Source organism: Tachysurus fulvidraco, chromosome 24 (assembly GCF_022655615.1).
Source record: "Tachysurus fulvidraco isolate hzauxx_2018 chromosome 24, HZAU_PFXX_2.0, whole genome shotgun sequence".
Classification (NCBI taxonomy): domain Eukaryota; kingdom Metazoa; phylum Chordata; class Actinopteri; order Siluriformes; family Bagridae; genus Tachysurus; species Tachysurus fulvidraco.
In genome coordinates, this window is record NC_062541.1 from 18,621,389 (window position 1) to 18,643,737 (window position 22,349).

The following is a 22,349-nucleotide window of genomic DNA, read 5'->3' on the forward strand; positions in this document are numbered from 1 at the left end:
GCAAGAGAAGCTGAAGATGAAGGTACGGTGTGGGGGAGGTAAGGACGGAAAGGAGAAAGGAGGGAGGGATGGAGAGAGAGGGAAAGAGCTGTCGTTATCTATGCTCACAGTGGGTGTTGAATTACATAATGCACCCCCAGTTGGGCTCCAACTGACGAAGGAAAATGCCAAGAAACCCTACAGCTACAAGCGCACATATATTTCTAGAGTTAGTAACAGACATATGTTCAGCCATGATGCTCGGTCAGGGACGAGTCCAGTCCCCTGTGGCTGCACACAGACAGAGCCGAGTCTGTGTCACTGTGTCTCATACAGACATGACATTGATCTGGATAATGATGATTTTATGGAACTAATTTCCTGGACACTGAGAATAGGTGAAGTCCAGCTGGTTGCACTGGTATTTACGTACATGTAATGCAACACAGCTGGATTTCTGATTTCAGATTTTCATTGAAGCCCTTTTTCAAGAGCTGTGAAAGTCTTTAGTATAATAAAAGTCCGGGCAGCTTGTTGCTGACAGTCCTCACTCATTTACAGTTCATAAGAGTTGAAGGAGGTTGTATTTTATCAAACAGAAGGAACTCGATTCCTTTCTATTAACTTTTTAGTGTATGAGTAGTAGTTAGACACAGAAACTAGGTTAGGTTCAGGGTTAAGGTTAGAGTTCGTGAATCCCTCCGCTTCAGCTTCCCTGCACTGGAGCTACCACCTGTTTCAGTACGACAATGTCTCTCTCTCTCTCTCTCTCTCTCTCTCTCTCTCTCTCTCTCTCTCTCTATATATATATATATATATATATATATATATATATATATATATATATAAACAATATATATTGTTTGTATGTACAAACATAGAAACATACACACAATGTTATTTTTATAAAACCTATACATCTGTTAAATGAACAGGTTTTTGTGATGTAAAAAAATGAAACCAATATAAATCAATGTGAAATTAAAACTTAAACTAAATAATCAGAAGCTTTTTGGGGAATAATTTGAGAAACCTATGAGGAGAATGAGGAGCTACAACTCCCAGTAGATTTCAGTGAAGAACCTTCGGGTGTCTGCTAAGACCTTTCATCAGTGACCCGAAGCTCACACCCACACCAACACAGGAATGGCTTCACCAACAGATTAGAGTTTGGAATAAACTGGACTGAATAAACTCACACTTTAGAGCTATGCATACTTACACAACCAGGTTAGTGAGACATTTTATTTTTACTGTGACTACAACTGTCTGAGAAATCTTTCTCATCATTTTTATATGTTATAATTTCACACTAGGGGAAAAGTTCAGACAATTTCTACTGGGTTCATTTTGTTTTACATCACACACCCATTAAAATGGCAGGTTTATTAACTTTTATATCCATCTTTTCAACACAACATAACTAGGAGTGTTTAGAACAAATGTCAGAATTCTGTGAATGGTCTTGTATAATGAGCTTGTGGATGTTTGCTGTGAGGTTTGGTGGAGTTCCTCCCTCTTGTCCCTTCTGGTCCTCTGCAGCAGGTCCATCAGTAGACTGTCATAATGCTGCATATCATCACCACTGGCCATGAGAACATTACTGACAGCTAGAGAACATCTGCCATGAGCCGGGTGTGTGTTCCTGTGAGAGTGTTGTGCCTAGTGGCACTGTTGGTAACTGATAAGTGTTAAAGGTGTTAATTGCCATATGCTGTATTTAGACATGTGCCCACATCTTGGTAAAAGAGACAGGTGGCAAAGGTAAGGACATTCACACACCCACAGCTGTGTGTTGCAACTGCTCTGGTTTTAGTTGGAAAATGGTTTACCTGGAAGATTCCAGCAAATCAGGAAGTGTGTCTTGGCAAGCATGAACACGAAGAAAACAACCCATGAAAAAGGAAGAAAAGGAAAGAAGGAAAACTACATCATGGGGCTTTTTTAAAAATGTTTTTATGGTGTTTAATCGTCCCAGTATATTCCTCAGTTCAGTAGTGTAACTTGAGGCAATTTTAAAACCATGGCACTTATTAAATAGCAGTTAAACTTTAGTCGGCTTCACCAGCACGGTAAAGAACAGTTTATAGTCTATTCCTCTAAAACTGGTGGCTTAGAGCTTTAGCTAATCAGTTGTAATAAAGTGTACAATACACTTCTCATTAGAAGTCATTAATATCAATTTTAATATGTGAACATGGAGCCAAATAGAAAAAATGCTTTTATATTAAAAGATTAATTTGCTCAGAATTATAAATTCAGATGAGAGTGTGACTCTTGTAGGGTAACTCGACTCCTGTAGGGTGACTCTTGTAGGGTAACTCGACTCCTGTAGGGTGACTCTTGTAGGGTAACTCGACTCCTGTAGGGTGACTCTTGTAGGGTAACTCGACTCCTGTAGGGTGACTCTTGTAGGGTAACTCGACTCCTGTAGGGTGACTCTTGTAGGGTAACTCGACTCCTGTAGGGTGACTCTTGTAGGGTAACTCGACTCCTGTAGGGTGACGCTTGTAGGGTAACTCGACTCCTGTAGGGTGACTCTTGTAGGGTAACTCGACTCCTGTAGGGTGACTCTTGTAGGGTAACTCGACTCCTGTAGGGTGACTCTTGTAGGGTAACTCAACTCCTGTAGGGTGACTCTTGTAGGGTAACTCGACTCCTGTAGGGTGACTCTTGTAGGGTAACTCGACTCCTGTAGGGTGACGCTTGTAGGGTAACTCGACTCCTGTAGGGTGACTCTTGTAGGGTAACTCGACTCCTGTAGGGTGACTCTTGTAGGGTAACTCGACTCCTGTAGGGTGACTCTTGTAGGGTAACTCGACTCCTGTAGGGTGACTCTTGTAGGGTAACTCGACTCCTGTAGGGTGACTCTTGTAGGGTAACTCGCCTCCTGTAGAGTGACTCTTGTAGGGTAACTCGACTCCTGTAGGGTGACTCTTGTAGGGTAACTCGACTCCTGTAGGGTGACTCTTGTAGGGTAACTCGACTCCTGTAGGGTGACTCTTGTAGGGTAACTCGACTCCTGTAGGGTGACTCTTGTAGGGTAACTCGCCTCCTGTAGAGTGACTCCTGTAGGGTAACTCGACTCCTGTAGGGTGACTCTTGTAGGGTAACTCGACTCCTGTAGAGTGACTCCTGTAGGGTAACTCCTGACTCCTGTAGGGTGACTCTTGTAGGGTAACTCCTGACTCCTGTAGAGTGACTCTTGTAGGGTAACTCGCCTCCTGTAGAGTGACTCCTGAAGGGTAACTCCTGACTCCTGTAGAGTGACTCTTGTAGGGTAACTCCTGACTCCTGTAGAGTGACTCCTGTAGGGTAACTCCTGACTCCTGTAGAGTGACTCTTGTAGGGTAACTCGCCTCCTGTAGAGTGACTCCTGTAGGGTAACTCCTGACTCCTGTAGGGTGACTCTTGTAGGGTAACTCCTGACTCCTGTAGAGTGACTCCTGAAGGGTAACTCCTGACTCCTGTAGGGTGACTCTTGTAGGGTAACTCCTGACTCCTGTAGAGTGACTCTTGTAGGGTAACTCCTGACTCCTGTAGAGTGACTCCTGAAGGGTAACTCCTGACTCCTGTAGGGTGACTCTTGTAGGGTAACTCCTGACTCCTGTAGAGTGACTCTTGTAGGGTAACTCGCCTCCTGTAGAGTGACTCTTGTAGGGTAACTCGCCTCCTGTAGAGTGACTCTTGTAGGGTAACTCCTGACTCCTGTAGGGTGACTCGATTCCTCTTGAGTGACTCTTGTAGGGTAACTCTTGTAGGGTAACTCCTGTTGGGTAACTCTCGACTCTTGTAGGGTAACTCTTGTAGGGCAACTCCTGTTGGGTAACTCTCGACTCTTGTAGGGTAACTCTTGTAGGGCAACTCCTGTTGGGTAACTCTCGACTCTTGTAGGGTAACTCTTGTAGGGTAACTCTTGTAGGGTATTTCCTGTTGGGTATAAAGCGACATGGAGCTCATGCATGAAAACATTTGAGACTTTGGCTTGGAGACAGATTGACTTGAACCCCTGATGGACAGGGACTGTTTGGATCTAATGTGTTGTAGTTAGTGTCACTTTTTAAAATGTCCATGTGTATATAAGATAAGCAGCGAGTGTGTAAACAATGACACTTACTTTACAGCTGCTTATGTAAGTGCCAAGTATCAAGCAGATATCAGGTCACCTAACAGCAGCTCGCCTGGATCACTAGACTGTAAATACTTTCCTCTAGACTGCTAAATCAGTAAAAAGAGTAATCTATTTTTTAGTCAGTTACACCACACACACATACACACACACACACACACACACACACACACACACACACACACACACACACACACACACACACACATCAGAGAGTGAATCACAGATCAGAGTAAGAGACAAGCCTGAGGGACAGAGAAGCCAACTCAATCGACCTGTTGTTTGTTTGTGTGTGTGTTGGGGGTGGGGGTGGGGGGTTGCACCCAGCACAGATGAGCATGTGTGATGCAAGAGGAAGTGACAGGGACCACTGGGAGTCTGATGTCATTCATTGACCACACACAATCTGACTTGAGTGAGGAAAGGTAGTGTTCTCTCTTCTCCTGGAGGAGTCATGGACCCTGTAAATGAAGGGTTTGAGGCATGCAGCTCCTTTGATGTTCGTCTGTTTTTTGTGACCTACTGGATGAGTTGTTGATATGCTTTTGAATAACCTTTGACCGTATGAAGGAATCTTCTGAGAAGATTCATGACTGTTCAGTCACTTGTTCAGTTCATAAAACACACATGTGGTAATAACTTGTGTGATGCACTAAATGAGAGAGGAGCAGTGAGCAGTTTGGGGGTAAACACAACTGTTCTGTGGCATTTCTCAGCCAAATGTTGGTAATTATTTACTACAAGTGTTAATCGCTCCAGTGGAGCAGGCGTTTGATGAAGAGTGACCCATTCAAATAATTTTCTCTGGAACTCATATTAGACATGAGAAAAGGTTTTACATTTCCCTACACACTTACTTTGCCCCTACACACACCTCTTGTGAAGAGAAAAAGGTGTCTAAATCAGTGTGGGATTTCAGAATGGCAAAAAAATGTTATGGGAATACCTAGGTATTGTCTTTGAAATAATCATTCTGAATTTCACAGGAAAACCACAATAATCTCTCTCTCTCTCTCTCTCTCTCTCTCTCTCTCTCTCTCTCTCTCTCTCTCTCTCTCTCTCAACATACATAATGCAGTTTCTGTGCAGTGTCACAAGCTTCTGCAGAGCTGGATTTGCTTGAATGTTCTGCTCTTTGTGTAAGTCTGAAGTGCGGAGCAGTAAAAGTAACCATCATCTCTCAGAGCACTGCGGTGTTCAGACCTGTTCCTGCTTCATTTCTTTCTCACACACTAGCTAATGCTCAATAACCGTTATACTGAGTTGTCCAGTTAGCAAGCTCAAGCCCACAGGTGTATAGATATTGATAATAGAGTGAGAGATGCATGTTTAAAGTGCCTGATTATGATGGACAGAGTAATAGTTCAAGTACAAGTTCAAGTTTTCTTTATTGTCAACTCTTTCACATGTACAATACATACACAAAAAAATAATTGAAAATGTATTTCTCTCAGTCCCATGGTGCAAAATATTAGCACTGCAATTTAAATAAAGTGCAAGGCATATGTAGATACAGTGAAGAATAAGCAGACCAATGCTGCACAAAGTGCATGTTTTCATATGTTAGTGGGAGGGGGGAGTGGAAGGACCTGGGGATGTGGGATCTGAAGGGGAGTGTTGGGTTCATAGATCTGTGGTGCCTGTGGCAGAAAAGAGAAGTGGAGGCAAGTTTGAGAGCGAGTTCAGCTTCCTGATAGCCTGATGAATGAAGCTGTCCTTCAATCTGTTGGTCCTGGCCCAGAGACTCCGCAGTCTCCTCCCTGATGGCAGCAGACTGAAGAAGCTGTGTACCAGATGTGATTTGCTGTAGCTGTAGATGTTCTCTCTTGTTCTCAGAGCTCTGAGTTTGCTTGTGTGTCCAGTAGTAATGAGGGAGGAGGCGTTTGTTGACTGGACTTCTGGGAAAGCTGGCACAACTATAAGGTTCACCAAGTCTTGGAGCCAGTATCTGAGTTTTGCTCGACTTGCTCATAAAGGTCAAAGCTGGGGAACTGCATCTGCACTGGACGTTCTGTTTTATATTTTTATCTTTGTCATTCTTTCCATTCCACACAGAAGTGAAGTTTTTCCACAATAATGATTAATACAATAATATTGTAATAAATGTATTCATTGAGTGTGTGGCATTGGATTGGATCTTTAAAAGCAGAGCAGTGTCTGGCTACAAAATGGTGGCTGTATGTGACGCACATCAAATATCTGTTGGCCAGGAGCTCATTAGCACACATGTGGCACTGGCAGGTAACAATGTGGCTGGAGATGAGTGTAGAGAGCGGCTGTGATGGTTGCTGTGGTGAACAGGTGAACCGGTCATTTTTATATTAGTTTATTTGGTGATTAAGTGATGAATGAGCTTCTCAATATTCATATTCCACTAAGTAAAGATCTTGTTGTAATGGAGATGATTAGCTGTTGAAAAATAAAATCAAAACATTTTAAGGGGAATATATGTGTCTAGAGTAAATAATTCTCTGATATAATTCATTAGTTGGACAGTTATGGTGGATTCAGGAAGTGATCCAGACATACATTTTGGATGGGATGTCATTGATGTCATCCTCACAGCTGAGCTCTGGATCCATGGGTTAATATATTTCCCTTTAGGAAGCCTGTGATGCAATGCCAAAACAAGCAGTAATGTAGTCTGTTATGTTTCGCTTCTTCTTTCATTCTTATATTTCTTTAATGACTTCCTGCACGGTCCATGTCTGTTCCCTAGTATCTGAAGCAGCCTCATAGTATTTAGTATTATTACAGCAAATCACACATCTACTGTCTATTTATACAACAGCTGCATGTGTGTTGCAGGTTGTGCTCAGTAGGCATGACTAAAGGATGACTGTCTTTGCTGGAAATGAAGTCGGAGCAATTCACTACTCATAACAACATATCAACATCAGCATTTTTAAAACATACTCCCTCTTAAAAAAAAAAAAAACAAGGCTGACTTTCTTCCTCCTCTGATGGTGGCAGTGCTCCATTCATCACTGTGGTGGTTGAGTGTGTATAAGGGAAAGGCATCGAATAAGCAGTGTTTATCTCATTAACTCCACACCACGTTGAGGGACGTGAGACCATTATTATGGAAGGAATCAACTGTGAAAAATTCTGACCCTTCAGGATTTCAGCAGCATCCTGTTCTTGTGCTTCAAGGATGAGTAAAGACTTTATTATTCTGTGAAGGATTTAGGTTTGTTTTAAGGAGGCGTATGAGCACAGTGGCTGGTCGACTCGGTACGCTGTGGGTGCTGCTTACTGTGTATTTTGTTTAATCAGATCTGCCATGGTGGTTAAACCTGGGGGTGTTGGGGCATGTTGGGCTTATGTCATGTAAAAAGTGTTTGTGGAGCAGGGGACTGTGGTTGAGCAAGAGAAACACAAGGGTGTAACTGCAAACTACTTATAGTGACATAATCCTCTGAGCTGAGCCTCGGCCTGCCCTCTTCTCCGCTTGGCGAAACCTACAACACCACATGACATCCTAAACGGGTATAACTGCGTACCAGAACCTAGTCTGATTAACCCCTCGACACTGGACATGTCTGAGGAATCAAATTTCTCTTGAAAAGCGGAAAGAAAGATTCTTTCTAATGCTGGTACCTTCTGTTTCCTTTTGACTATACAGTGTGTCTTTGTTCCCTTTTTCAAACACTAATCACATGTTACATGTGTTAGTCAGCAGGAGGAGATAACTTCATGTTATAATATATTATGAAGCTCCGCCCCTGCCACTCTTCTCAGGGGCTTCTGTCTCAGGCCGCTGCTTGTTATCTGTCACAGAGAATGGAAAATGTTTTTTTTACTGACGTTTAAATTATTAATGTGAAATTTCTACATTTACATTAAACTTATTAAACAAGCATATATTTAACTTCTTTAACAACAGTTTATTATATTGATTTTAAACACTTCTGAGAAATTCTAACTGAAAATTAATCAAATCGATTTTGACCCTAAAAGAGGAAAACAGCACTGTATGAAGATTGAAAATGTTAGCCAAGGTAAGAAACCCACTTTATAAAAGGATTATCTGGAAATGTGCTGTTATGATTTTAACAGTTTACTGCAGAATCACTTAAAACTACATCCAGCTGTGGTTTCATGATTGCTACAGTTCTATGCTGCACAGCTGGAATATTATTACACCTAAAACACTGAAAATGCTCTGTGTCTGTCAAGTACACGTAGTATTTTGCGATGAGAAATCACAACTAGGGAAAAATAAATATTACACAGTGTATAATGGAGGTGTTGCAGTCCTTAGCTGGCGTTCAGATTGAGAAATGAGAATCTGTATGATTTAAAAAAAAAAAAATTTTTTATTTAAACCAGATTAATTTCTATGAGCACTGTCATTAATTCTACATCTAGCTTTGTCCTCCTCAACGCAACACACTGGCAGAGAGAAAAATTCTAAAAAAAAAAAACATACTTTGCAGTAAAGGATAAGTTTTGAATGTTCTAAAATCTATTTTTCACATTTTGTGTTGCAGACAAGATTGAGGAGGCACAGAAGGAGCTCAAAGAGCCCAGAGGTGCTCAGAAAGGTAATGCTTTTCTTCATCCATTACAGTAACACACTGCACTGCTTTGTGTGTTTATATACAATAGATAGTGTGTTTACAGTGGCTGGGTGTCATAGGTGCTGGACATGCATTTAGTTTATAACTCTTGATTTACCCAAATTAGCAGTTAAACATTTCATTTACTATGAAATCTACTATACTACAACTTTGTGTGTGTGTGTGTGTTGGATGGAAATGGCACTGATTACAACTTATGGAGACCTCAAGTGTTTTCTTCCAGCTGTGCTGAAACATTTGCTGCCTCTGTGTGTTTGGACGTGAAGTTATCTTTCTCACCAGATCTCTGGTGACATCATTTTCATCTTGTGGGTCGTTCTCTCTCTCTTTTTTTTTTTAATACAAGAGCGAGCTAGTTGTAAGATGTCATTTTTAAGGGAAGACAACTATGAAATGAAAGAATGATTTAATCTGATGTATTTATGGACTCCATGTAGGTGTGAGTAATACACTGACATTTAAAAAAAACTAATATTTTGTTGGTGCCCTTTCTGCTTTGATTATGGCCCGCATCTGCTGGGCATCATCTTAATAATTGTATGCCATGTCACAATATTTATTTTAGTCCACAGCTTGTATTGCTGATGGGTCAGTCAGACTGCTGCATAAATTCTTCTTCAGAACATTCCATAGGTTCTTAGTGGTGTGTGTGAAAATGTTGGCTGTCCCTGGCTGTCTCACGTCCCTCAAACCTCTCTTTTGAGTCTGAGCTCGATAAATCCTGGCATTGTCAGGTCTTGGAATATGATCTGGGTATCACTGGGGAAAAAAATCCATTGATGGAAAAACCTGGTCATTCAGATTCTTCAGGATTCATATCATTCAGAATCTTCAGGTCATCAGCTGACCTTGTTTTTGGGCAAATAATGTTGTTGAGCCTGAGCAATAGTAAGTAAGTAAATTAAGTTTAGTTATATAGCACCTTTCACAGATAAAATCACAAAGTGCTTTACAAAATATAACAATAAAACTTAAATGTTTAATAAAACAATCTTACAAAGTAAAAAAGAGAAATTTTTAGAGACGATAAAACTTCAACTCTAAAACTTGATTTGTAAAGTTTGTTGCGACAAACTTTGATGTTGGCTTTGACGGTGCAAGTATTCGCAAAGGCCGGTGCTTTTTGGAGGCGAGTGGACATAAGGGTCAGTGTTGACCGCTAGGGTGCCAATACTTTTGGAGGCGAGCCGAAATGAGCATGATCCGAATACCCGTGAGGCAGTTCCCCTCATTGTGCTGAGTGTTTTGATATGTCACATGTCCATGTTGTGCAAATCTTTTATTTTCACTTGACGTCACGTGACTGCTCCACATGACGTGACCCCACATGAACTGCCCCACATGACATGACCAGAATACCCATGGGGCAGTTCCCCTCATTGTGCTGAGTGTTTTGATATGTCACATGTCCATGTTGTGCAAATTTTTAATTTTGCTTGTTTTGAGGCGGGGCTACATGTGACGTCACGTGGTGTCGAGTGTTGTCACCAGAATACCTGGTGGGGTGCCAATACTTTTGGCAAAAAGTGGCTACTGAGGGTTTGGACATTTCATGTCAATACTGCAGTCATTATGGGATTCTACTTATTATACTGCATAGAACATTACATGCAATTCCTAATGTTGGATGTATTGTGTGTGTGAGAGCTTAGAGGACTTTTCGGAATTCCCTATTCAAGTCTATGGGATGTTCGATCGTCGACTACGGGAAAACCGAAAATTCCATCGGAACTCCGAAATAAAAACTTCGTCCGGAGTAAGGTCCTAAAGAACCTGTCCGAGTTCGGTGTAAATCGCTCGCAAACTTGCCGAGTTACAAAACTCAAAAGTTTATAATGGAAGTCTATGGGAAAAAAGGCCACTTTGAGCTTCTGTACCGGGAATGCCGGAATTCCGATCGCTTAGAAAAATAGAAGCAACAAACTTCAGACCAGGGTCTACGACATATCCGAATTTGGTGCATGTGGCTCGAAAGCCCTAGGCCGCATTTTTTTAAATAAACTTTTGGCTAATAATAATAATAATAATAATAATAATAAGCTTATAACAGAAATTCTACAAAGCCAACATAACTAGAATGTACATTTCCTGAAGAAAATGTGAATGGTGCTTGCACGTGGCAAGTTCCCTTCATCGTGCTGAGTGTTTTGATATATGACATGTCCATGTTGTGCTAACTTTTTGATTTTGCTTATTTTGGGGGCGGGACTACACTTGATGTCACGTGACGTGACCAAAACACGCTTGAGGCACTTCCCCTCATTGGCCTTAGTGTTTTGATATATGACATGTCCATGTTGTGCAAAATATATGATTTCGCTTGTTTTGGGGGCGGGGCTACACGTAACGTGACGGAAAACACACGTGTGGCACTTCACCTCATTGGTCTAAGTGTTTTGATATATGACACGTCCATTTTGTGCAAAATTTATGATTTCGCGCATTTGGGGGGCGGGGCTACACGTGACATCACGTGAAAACCCGGTGGGGTGCCAATACTTTTGGACAAAAGTGACTACTAAGTGTTTTGACATTTCATGTCAAAACTGCAGTCATTATGAAATTCCACTTATTGTACTGCATAGAACATTATTTTGGGGGCGGGGCTACAAATGACGTCACGTGAATACCAGGTGGGGTGCCAATACATTTGGACAAAAGTGTATTGACTGGGGGCCAATACTTGTGGAATCATTGGATTGATAGTGTGGAGTTGATAGTTACATGTATTGACAGTGTCCTTTACATATACAGAGAGAACAAAAGAATTTTAAGAATTCCCCATTCAAGTGTATGGGGGGAAAAAAACCCTTTGTACCGGGAATTCCGGAATTCTGATCGCTTATAAAAGTCATAGCACACCTCTCGCCGGTCAATTTGACACCTCATTTATGGGTCTAGGACAAAAGCTGTGGGACAAGTTACGCGCCGAAAAAGTGTCCGGAAGAATAAGCAGAACTAGAACGGTACATTTCCTAAAGAAAATATGAATGTGCTCGCACGTGACGTCAGTTCCCCTCATCGTGCTGAGTGTTTTGATATATGACATGTCCATGTTGTGCTAAATTTTTGATTTCGCTTATTTTGGGGGCGGGGCTACACGTGACGTCAGTTCCCCTCATCGTGCTGAGTGTTTTATGTTGTGTAACTGAGATATGGCTTCTTTATATTGCAATATGGTTCGTAAGGTGCACTACATGGTTGCTAGGGTTTGGCTGCACAGTTACTATGGTTATATTTGCAGACTAGTTTCTCACCTGCAACAAAAGAGCACACCTGAAAATCCATTTATCTTTTCCTGAAACAAGCGAAGCACATTCAAGAAGAAGAAGAAGAAGAAGTATGCAAGAGAATTAGAGTGTGCTTTGCAAGCACATTAATAATATTATTATTATTATTATTATTATTATTTATTATTATTATTATTATTATTATTATTATTATTATTATTATTATTAAGTATGCAAGAGAATAAGAATGTGCTTTGCAAGCACATTAATTATTAAGGTTGAGTGAACAATAGATAGATAGATAGATGGATGTGTGGTAAATGTATTGACTGGGGGCCAATACTTTTGGAATCATTGCATTGATAGTGTGGAGTTGATGGTTACATGCATTGAGAGTCTCCTTTACATCTACAGTCACTAGGAACACAGAAGAGAAGCCGTGCCTGAGCTCTGCACACGCTGCATGTGTTAGAGCTTAAAGGAATTTTAGGAATTTCCCATTAATTTCTATGGGATTTTTTTGGGTGCTTTTTCGTCCGCTGTGTGAACATCGTTGGTTGGATCGCTTATAAAAGTAATAGCACACCTCTTCTCAATGAGCTGGTCGATTTGATACATCATTCATGGGTCTAGGACAACAGCTGCGGGACAAGTTACGTGCTGAATTTTTGTCCGGCAAGATAATAAGAATGTTGCTTTGCAAGCACCATTAATAATATTATTATTATTATTATTATTATTATTATTATTATTATTAAGTATGCAAGAGAATAAGAATGTGCTTTGCAAGCACATTAATAAGTATGCAGAATAACAATAATATTGATGCTTTTCAAGCACCATTAATAATAAGTATGCAGAATAACAATAATGATGCAAAATGATGCAAGCACCAATAATAATAATAATAATAATAATAAGCTTATAACGGAAATCGGAATGTTGCCTTCTACAAATCTTTTAATAATAAAACAATAGAAGCAGACCCAGATCATCACACTGCCCCACAGGGGTGTAAAGTAGGCATTAGGTATGATAGGTGCATCACTTCATCCCCCTCTTTTCATACTCTGATCCCGTCACTCAGGAACTGGGTAAATCTGGACTCATCAGACCACATCATCCTTGTCCATTGATCCAGAGTCCAATCTCTATGCTCCTTAGCAGAATTATCGTTTTTTTTTTTTTTTTTTAAAGAGAAGCCTCACTAATTGGTGGTTTTCTTGAGGCTACACAGATTTTTAGTCCCAATTCCTGGAGTTCTTTTCACATTGTGAGTGTGGAAATGCTCTTACCTTCACTATTAAACATGCTGTTTCTTGTCCTGTTTTCTCCTGTATATAGTTTGATTTCATGACACATTTGAGTGCTCACTCAAGATTCTTCCTGGAAGATGATGGTTCTCCATGACCCTTCCAGGTTTTAATAATGTGTTGGAATGATCTTTAACCCAGTTTCAGTAGTTCACATGTATATGGTGTTCCTGGCTGTTTCAGTATTATTATTGTTGGGGTGGTATGAAGCGAAGCAGTGGGTCAGCCGTAATTGTCTCTTGGAGTTTGACACATCATTAAGTACAAGATGTAGTGTGAAGGCCCATGTAACAGGTCAAGGCAGACTCATCACCTCACTTTATTCTTATTCTTACCTCAGCAGTGTTTGTTAGTTTGTTTCTAATTTCAGTGTTATTTTTATTCTAAAGCATTTTGACCTATACAGTCAACAAATATTTCTTCAAATATTTTTCTCACATCCAGGGTCAGGATATTAGATTTAAATGGATATTTTCAGTCAGAACACTGAACCAGTTTAGGTTACATATTTATAGATTAGCAGCTTATGATTATAACCATGGAAGTACATTTCTTATGTCAAGCTATCCAAATAGGTATAATTATGTTTCAGGGATTTTATGGAAGAAATGATGTAGTGTCTCTTTACCTATGACTATCAAATAAATGTTTGCATGAGCCAAGATGAGCTTTTATGCCTGATTTACAAAGGAAAATGATTTTTTGACTCTATATTTTTATATGACATAAAAATAAACATTTATTTTATGAGTGTATCAACAACTGAAAAGTCGAAATTCTGGAGCTGAATTTGAGTTAGATGAGATGAGAAGAAAATTGTTGAACTAAAAATTGTTGAGCTAAAACTGGAGTAGGGAAAAAGATCTACGCAGGATCCAGGTGATCATGCACATGCTGGAAGAGCTGTATAAACAAACTGTAAATAAATTCCTTTAAATGCCTCTTTATTAATCAGGCCTATTGATTCATACACAGGGATTGGATAATAGGGCATTGACTTGGCCATGTAATTTCACAGACATCGTTCACTCAGGGTTCCCTGAGGCGCATTAGCTATCTGCTAATGTGCCTGAAGTGGCAACAGGAGCTAATGTTAGCCAGCTTGCTGCTAGCGCTGCAGACCCTCCAGCTATGGCCGCAACTAGAGTGGATCTGCACACAGCTTTTGAGTCCACACCAACAATGAAAGCAGAGGTGTTGTGGACTCTTAACACAATCGCTAAGCACCAGTCCTACAATGGAAATGAGGGTATCTCAGAGCTTTTCAAGTGCATGTTTCCTGACTCCGACATTGCTAAAACGTTTACTTGCGGTCCTGACAAAACTGCTTACATAGCCAAGTTTGGTTTAGCTATCTACATCAAAGAAGAACTGGTGTCCAAATTCAACAAATCGCCGTTCATTCTTATGTTTGATGAGAGTCTCAACGAGACTACGAAAAACAATATTTTTCACACTGCTTGGCTTACCTTTTACCCATTCCACATTTGAAAAATAAATGAACACAAGTTTAAGGATTTTGCTTTTCTTTGCTGGTAGGGACGTGAAATAGGTATTATTTTTTTATATAAATGGTCTTAAAAAGGTCTTAAAAAGACTTGAATTTAACTTGAAGATACCTGTAGGAACCCATTATTACATGTCTAACAGAATATAATACATTTTGAATGAAAATGAGCTAGAGAAGAATATTCTGTTCTCACGTAGATCGACAGTTTTTAAGTGCAAGACAAACAGGATTGAGGTATAAAACTGAGTGAGACGGGCTGGACTGCTGGTGGGAGAGATGGTGAACGAAAGACACAGAGTGGGTTTTCAGTATAATGATGCGTGGGCCTCAGTAGCTTAGAGATATAGCAGCAGACCTTTGCTAAATTGGAAAAAGCACTTCCTACTGTCCCAACTTAAAAAAAAAAAAAATATATATATATATATATATATATAATGCAGTACTGTACAAGGTCTTTGTTGAACTACATGTTTTATATAGATTTTGTATTCCATGCCTGTTAAGCCACATTACTTTGTCATTAAAAAAGAGAGAAATTAAAAGTAGATTTTCTTTTTTTTATTATTAAAACACTTTTTTAGTATATTATATTTTAAAATATAATATTATAAATAAGTAGTAGATCATTGCATCTCTGATAAAAACACCTGTGTGGAATTTTTAAAGCAAATACTAAAGGCCTGTAATGACCTGCCTACCAATGTACTTAGAAAACTGCATAATCGTGTACCTGCATGAATTTTAAACACAGAGTCGAATTTTGAATGAATTTATTTTTCATTTTGTTCATTTAGAAAACTGAGTCACATTACAGAATTCCATTTTCTTGTGCCATTATATGTGCCTAGGACACTATTGTATTCATGTTAGCGATGTTAGTAATATAATCTTTATAATGTTATCTTTAATTATACACAAATGCTTTCATTTGACATCATTTACAATGGTCATTACCACTTGGTTTTTCCACACAATTCCGATTTCATGGGCAGATTTTTACTGATGATTACTGATGAAATGTGGGTGATTGTTGTTTTCTTTCATTATAAGACAGCATGCACTACATGTCCAAAAGTATGTGCCCCCTGACCATCACACCTGTACGTCCTTGTTGAACATCCCATTCCTGATTTAGTCTGTTTCCTGGTATAATCAGCTCCACTATTCTGTGAATGTTTTCTACTATAAGTTGGATTGTGTCTGTATGGATTTGTGGTCATTCAGCTAGAAGAGCATTAGTGAGATCAGACTCTGATGTTGGGATGTGGAGGAGACTCCAGTTCATCCCAAAGGTGTTCAGTGGGATTGATTCAGAGTCAGGGCTCTGTGCATTACACTGGATTCTTCACTCCAACCTTCACCTCCACACCATATCTTCATGGAGCTGCTTTATGCACAGGAACAATGTCATGCTGGAGCAGGGTCTGAGTATCTTAGTTCAAGTGAAGGGAAAATGTAATGTTACAGTACACAGAGATGTTTGTGGCAACAGTTTTGAGAAGGAGCATGTATAGGTGTGCACATACTTTGGGCCATATAGTGTACCAAGCATTTGCAACTTCCACATAGAGCTCTAGAGTAAAGAGCAACCATTAATATTGTTTTTTTTTTCTTCAACAGGTACAAATGAAAGTACTGCCAGAGGTACTGATAACATCAAAGGGCTAAAGAGGAAAAACGTTGTAGCTGAAAACCAGCTGAAGAAAATACCCAAGTCTCCAATCAAGAAGCTTTCACAAACCAAGAAATCTGGTTCAACTACAGGCTGTGCTTTATCCAGTTTATTCTCCAAGAGCACACCACACAGTACTTCCAAACCAGCCCAAGATTCTGAAGATGATCGGAGGGAGACAAGTGGAGACAAAGTGGCCAGCAAGGATTTGACTTCCTTACAATCAGAAACTCTTTTCCACGAAAAGGGTAAAGATAAGACTTGTGTTGTACAGTCCATGCTAGCCCAAAACCGGAGTGAAAAAATCAGCAACAAAAGCACATCTGATTCACACACAGCTGCTCCTCTTGAAGTTCTGCTTAAGGCAATGGAGCCAGACTTCAACACGTTAACAGAGAAGAAGAATTGCAGTCCGATTGGACAACTTGGGAAAGCCACCTCAGTTCCTGATCGTCAGTCAGATGCTGCCATTGCTATTCCCTCAGTTAATTTTGGGCTACACTCACAGCCTACCATAATGCAATCATATACAGCAGCTAAACCACAATTCAGCAACAGTGCATCAACGGGAGTCTTATCTACTCAACACCACTCATCACAGCAACACCTGTCAAAGGCAGTTAATTGCCAGCATGACAAACCAGGCCTTCAGAAGAGCTTCAGTGCAGGTCCATCTTTTAACTTGACCTATGCCCCAGTTCCATCGGGATCCGGCGGCCTGCCTCAAAGTCAGCCACCTATAGTACAGACATGCCAGTCTCTCTCTGCCACTGTACCCAACCCCATCCAAGTTCCAGTCACACCAGGCTTTAACCCTGTCCAGATGGCAACTGTTGTCAACTTTGGTATAAATCAAATGTGTGATGTCTCAACTAAGGAGCAAAAAACAAAAAAGCAAGGAAAATATGTTTGTGAGTACTGCAGTAGAGCATGTGCAAAGCCAAGTGTATTACTGAAACACATACGATCCCACACTGGAGAGAGACCATATCCTTGTGTGACATGTGGCTTCTCATTCAAAACAAAGAGCAACCTTTACAAGCATAAAAAGTCTCATGCCCATGCCATCAAACTAGGGCTTATTTCAAAAGATTCTGGAAGTGGGTCTCTATCCCAAGAATCTGACAAAGGCCTTGGTACCAATTCAGATGTAGAGGAAAGTGGTGAGAGTGATGAGGAAGTGAATCCAGCTGATCTGGACCCTGAGTCTTCACAGAGCAGCCTGACTGCTTTATCTGAGAGCAGCTTACAAAGTTCAGGCACAGTACCAGGCAGTCAAGGAGAGGCAGACCACTCTGTTTTGGGTGAAAATATCAAATCATTGTCTAGTCAAAAGGGCTGTGAGCCCAAAGTAACTGCTGCTCTCCCTAAAGTTGTTGTTTATCCTGTCAATGTTTCTCCCCTGCGAGCAGACAGTCCAAGAGTTACAGATTCCCATCCAGAGCAAGCAGCAGCCCAGAGGCAAAGGGATTTCCAGACAGCAAGTCTAAGGTCCAACATAACAGTTTTGTCATCAGTGAGAGAAGTGGATTGCACTAGCCCCTTACCTGACTTTATAAGTGAGCATGAGAATCAGCAGTGTAAGTCTCCATCAGGGAGTGGACATGCACAACTTCAGAGACAGCAAGCAACTGACCATTCCCAGCAGCCTCAGGGCAAATGCCTGCTTAGCCCCCGAAGTCTGGGAAGTACTGATTCGGGTTACTTTTCAAGATCTGAAAGTGCGGATCAAGCTATGAGCCCTCCAAGCCCCTATGTTAAGATTACGGCTCCAACAGAGGGTGAACTGAAAAATTCACAAATTTTATCTCCACCAGTGGTGGCCACTGTCATGCATATAGCAACCAGTGAAAAGCCTCATGTTTTGCCAGGAAAAATGCGTCCTCCTTTGGAGACAAAAGCTCTTTCTTTAGAAGAACGCATAACAAAGTTAATATCAGACAATGAGGCTGTTGTGGATGCCAAACAACTTGATAGTGTTAAACCAAGGCGTACATCTCTTTCCAGAAGAGGTAGTATAGACTCCCCCAAATCATACATATTTAAAGATTCTTTTCAGTTTGATCTAAAACCAGTTGTAAAAAGGTCAAGTTCCAATTCTGATATACCAAAGTCTCCCTTTACACCTACTGATAAATCCAAACCATTATTTCTACTCTCTGTACCACCTCAATATCCATCTATTGATTGTTTACCAATAACAAGAAGTAATTCCGTGCCTACAACACCTGGTCGGGCAGCTGTCCTCCCAAATGCTACCCCTCAGCCTCATCCTCTAAGGATATGCCAATCATTTGATGACAAGTTTAATTCACTAAATGATGATGTCTTCTCTCCAGCACCTTCCACCCCAAATCAAGTTGTACAACGAACCTTAGTCAGACAGACAGCCGTTGAAGATTTTTCCACAAATGAGGGTCATGTTCTCCTTACTGTTCATTCCATGGATGAGGGTCATTATGGATCAAGTATTACCCATGAGACTCGAAGTAAGTCATTTGATCATGCTCCTGAAAAAACTCGAAAGACTCAACAAAGCAAAGGGACAACATATGAATGTGAAACCTGTCGTAACCGGTATCGAAAATTGGAAAACTTTGAAAATCACAAGAAGTTTTATTGCTCTGAATTGCATGGTCCAAAAAATAAAACTCTTCCGTTGAGAGATGTTGAGCCAGAGGTTTTTGTACGTGGAGCCCAACAACCTGTTTTAAGCAGAGGTTCCATTATTCCAAGCATTGTGGATCAACCAATGATAAGAAAAAGACGTAAAATGAAAAGTGTTGGGGATGATGAGGACCAGTCTCCAACTGAAACTCCACCTCCGTGTTCAAGAAGTTTTGATTCCTGCCAGATGGCCATGGGTTTTTCAGGAAATTCCTATACTCAGCACACACCCACTTCTAGTAACCCTCCTTCTGTAGGTCAAATTCAGCTCATTGCAAGAGGCATTGAAGAGGCAAGATTGTCTCCAATACGAGAGATCCATATTAGTGCATGTGGTAAAGATAGAGCAGAACTTCAGAGGCAAGGAAGTGGTACTTCAGTCATTAGGCACACTAATTCTCTCAGCCGACCAAATTCCTTTGAAATGTCAGAGTCCACAGATCGATCATCTCAAGTTGATTCTGTGGAAAAGGATGCAAACATCTCAGTAAAAAGGCATGTTGAAAGTACAATTAGTTCTTCTTTGCAAAGTTATCATGAAAAAATGTCAACACCCAAATGTCCAAATCAAGGATTAAACGAACTTGAAAAGCAAACTTCATCAGTTACTAGTGACAGCAGTACATCTACCCAGTCTAGGTTGGTGCGTCAGAACAACATTCAAGTTCCTGAAATTCTTGTAACAGAAGAACCAGATAGAGAGCATGAGTCCCAAGTGAATGAATCAACAGAAAAGCCTTCAGAAACATTCAGTTGGCCTCAGAGAAGTGAGAGCTTGTCTAAACTTCCAACAGAAAAACTCCCACCAAAAAAGAAGCGGATAAGGCTTGCTCAAATGGAACACTCATCAGGGGAATCTAGTTTTGAGTCAAGTCTCTCACGCAGCCTTAGCCGAGACAGTAGCTTGTCAAGGTGCTCCAGTATTTCAGCCTCATTTGACAGAGATGATCCTCCAAGATCAGACAGTCCATCCAGGGTGGACGGTGTTCGGAAACCAAAAGAAATTCAAGGGCTCCCTGTAGCAAGCAACACCCTAGGAATACCAGGAATGATGAGACGGGCTGCCTCAGAGCAAATCAGCTGTACTCAACAATCTGTAGAGATTTCTTGTGATTACCGTAGCAAATCATTTGACTGTAGTTCCATATCTCCCAGAAGGTCCACATCACCAATGGTAACTACATTGCCAAAAAATACACAGTGTACACCAGCTCCCCAAGTACCTCTTATTGAACGAAGAAGAGGGCCCCTTGTGCGTCAGATGTCTTTGAAGATTGGACCAGAAACACAACAAACCACAGGGAAACCAACAGTTTCACTCCAGAGAGGCCCCTCAACAAACATTTTTTCAGTGTCCCAACATCGTTCATTAAATGTTAATAAACCTGTTTTGCTGCATTCTGGGGAATCACTCCTGAAAAATGTAAAAATTGTTCAAAGCATAAACCTCGGTAGCCAAACCCAAATTCATGGTCTTCCCCATCCATGGCACCCGACCTCAAATCTTGACAAAAGTCAGGAGTCTCTGGTGCAAATTGTACAAAATGAAGCAGATATTCAGAAGCTTGTTGATGCAGATCCTGTCAAGAACTTTGTACCAAAATACCAGTTGCAGTATCCAGTTTTGAAAACAGGTCAAGCACACACTTTCACTAGTGTGCAGGGTGCACAAATTACCTTGCCTGTTATTACAATACCAATTGCAAATGAGATTAAAGTATCAGCATTCAACGATGGAATACAAAATATGTTTGAAAACCAACCAAATCAGCAGAGTGTCTCCAACAGAGGGCTTTCGGTTGTTTTGCCCATTGATTCTGGAGTTGACCCAGTTTCTCAGTCTATTTCAGAACCTGGTGCAGTTCCACAGATTCTCATCACACATGAACATACACTACCTCCATCAACAGTGGACTCCAAACTGAACCATTCAGAGGTGAATATAAATGCAAAAATTGGATCAGACAGGCAAAATGGAAAGTCACCCTCAGTTGGCTCCCAAATGAAGACTATTATTCCAGTCATTAGACAAAATCATATTGGTGAAATCCAGAATACATCTTCTACTGTTTCAATACACTGCACTCAAAAACTGGTATCAGTGAGCCTTTGTCCACAACAAGAGCCCACTGCCTCAAGTAAACGAATGCTTTCTCCTGCCAACAGCTTGGACATAGCCATGGAGAAAACACAGAAACGGGCTAAGGATGACCATGGTGCTGCCTGTCTAACAGATGGTCGATCACTAAGTTATCTGAACTCAAAAATGACTGAGTTGACCAGACAGCGAAAGCTAATGCTCGTTCGGCAGGTTTGCACCACTGAATCAGTAGACAGTCCAATAGAAACAGATGCCCCTGAACAACTTCCAGAATGCACAGAACCTGAAAAAAATAGTCAGATAGAAATTTGTCTAAAAAAGTGTGATGTTGAACGAGAAATGGAGAGCAGGACACCTACCACAACTGTTCAGACAGTACCAGGATCAGTCACACATTTCACTCCTGGGATGCAAAGTAACACTGGGCCTGGAAACACAACACTGAAGTCACAGGAAAAGCCTGAGGAGCCCCAATGTTCTTCAGCTAAATCTCATGTGAGACCTCCAGGGTTTCAAGGGCAAATAAAATTAGCTGCTTCTGTTTCAGTTGTGAATACACGAGACAGTCATCGTCTGTCTTTCCCAAGTCTGAAAACAGCTACAACATTTACGTGGTGTTTTCTGTTGAAAAGGAAACCTCTCCACATTGAGCAGACAGATCAGAAAATCTCAGCCTACTCTTCCTGGACAGTGAAGTCCAAAAATCCAAATCCTCTGGGTCTTCCCACCAAAGTGGTCATGTCTCTTTTTGACTCTAAACAGATCACCAAGAAAATCCTATATACCCAAGCTATAACAACAAGCCTAAAATCTGACATACTAACTTACTCTGGCAAACTGAAAGATGTTTTGCCAAAGGTTTGTCTTTCCCTATTATTTCAAGTGAATGAAGCGAATGATTTAAAGTGCATTTTACATTTTATTTCATTGGATTTTGTTAATCTTTTGTTTTGCTTTGTTTAAAAATTTTCAGGTGTTAGCCCAACAAAATTCTTCGTTAAATGAGAACTGTGGCAAGGCAAAACCAGAAATTCAGTCAAGCCATGAGTTGGACTCCTCCAAAGCAGAACCTCGACGGGTGAAGATCTTTGATGGAGGGTTTGTGTCCCTAGATAAAATCCTCAGTTCTCACTTTCAACATATAAACAAGCAAAAGAAAAGGATT

General features: G+C 40.6%; 1 protein-coding gene across 7 annotated transcripts in view; it reads left to right on the forward strand.

Moving 5' to 3' along the window:
- The window catches only part of hivep1 (HIVEP zinc finger 1), a 48,137-nt gene that overhangs the window by 18,340 nt on the left and 7,448 nt on the right, over window positions 1-22,349 (forward strand). For 3 of the 7 annotated variants that reach the window (XM_047808286.1, XM_047808288.1, XM_047808287.1), the window contains exons 3-5: window positions 8,602-8,655; window positions 16,362-22,042; window positions 22,158-22,282. In XM_047808286.1, the coding sequence (XP_047664242.1) occupies window positions 8,602-8,655; window positions 16,362-22,042; window positions 22,158-22,282 (5,860 nt within the window). Of the gene's footprint in view, window positions 1-6,163; window positions 8,110-8,601; window positions 8,656-16,361; window positions 22,043-22,157; window positions 22,283-22,349 lie in introns of those variants that run through there. The other 4 variants (XM_027144378.2, XM_027144383.2, XM_027144382.2 and 1 more) reach the window with 3 other exon arrangements.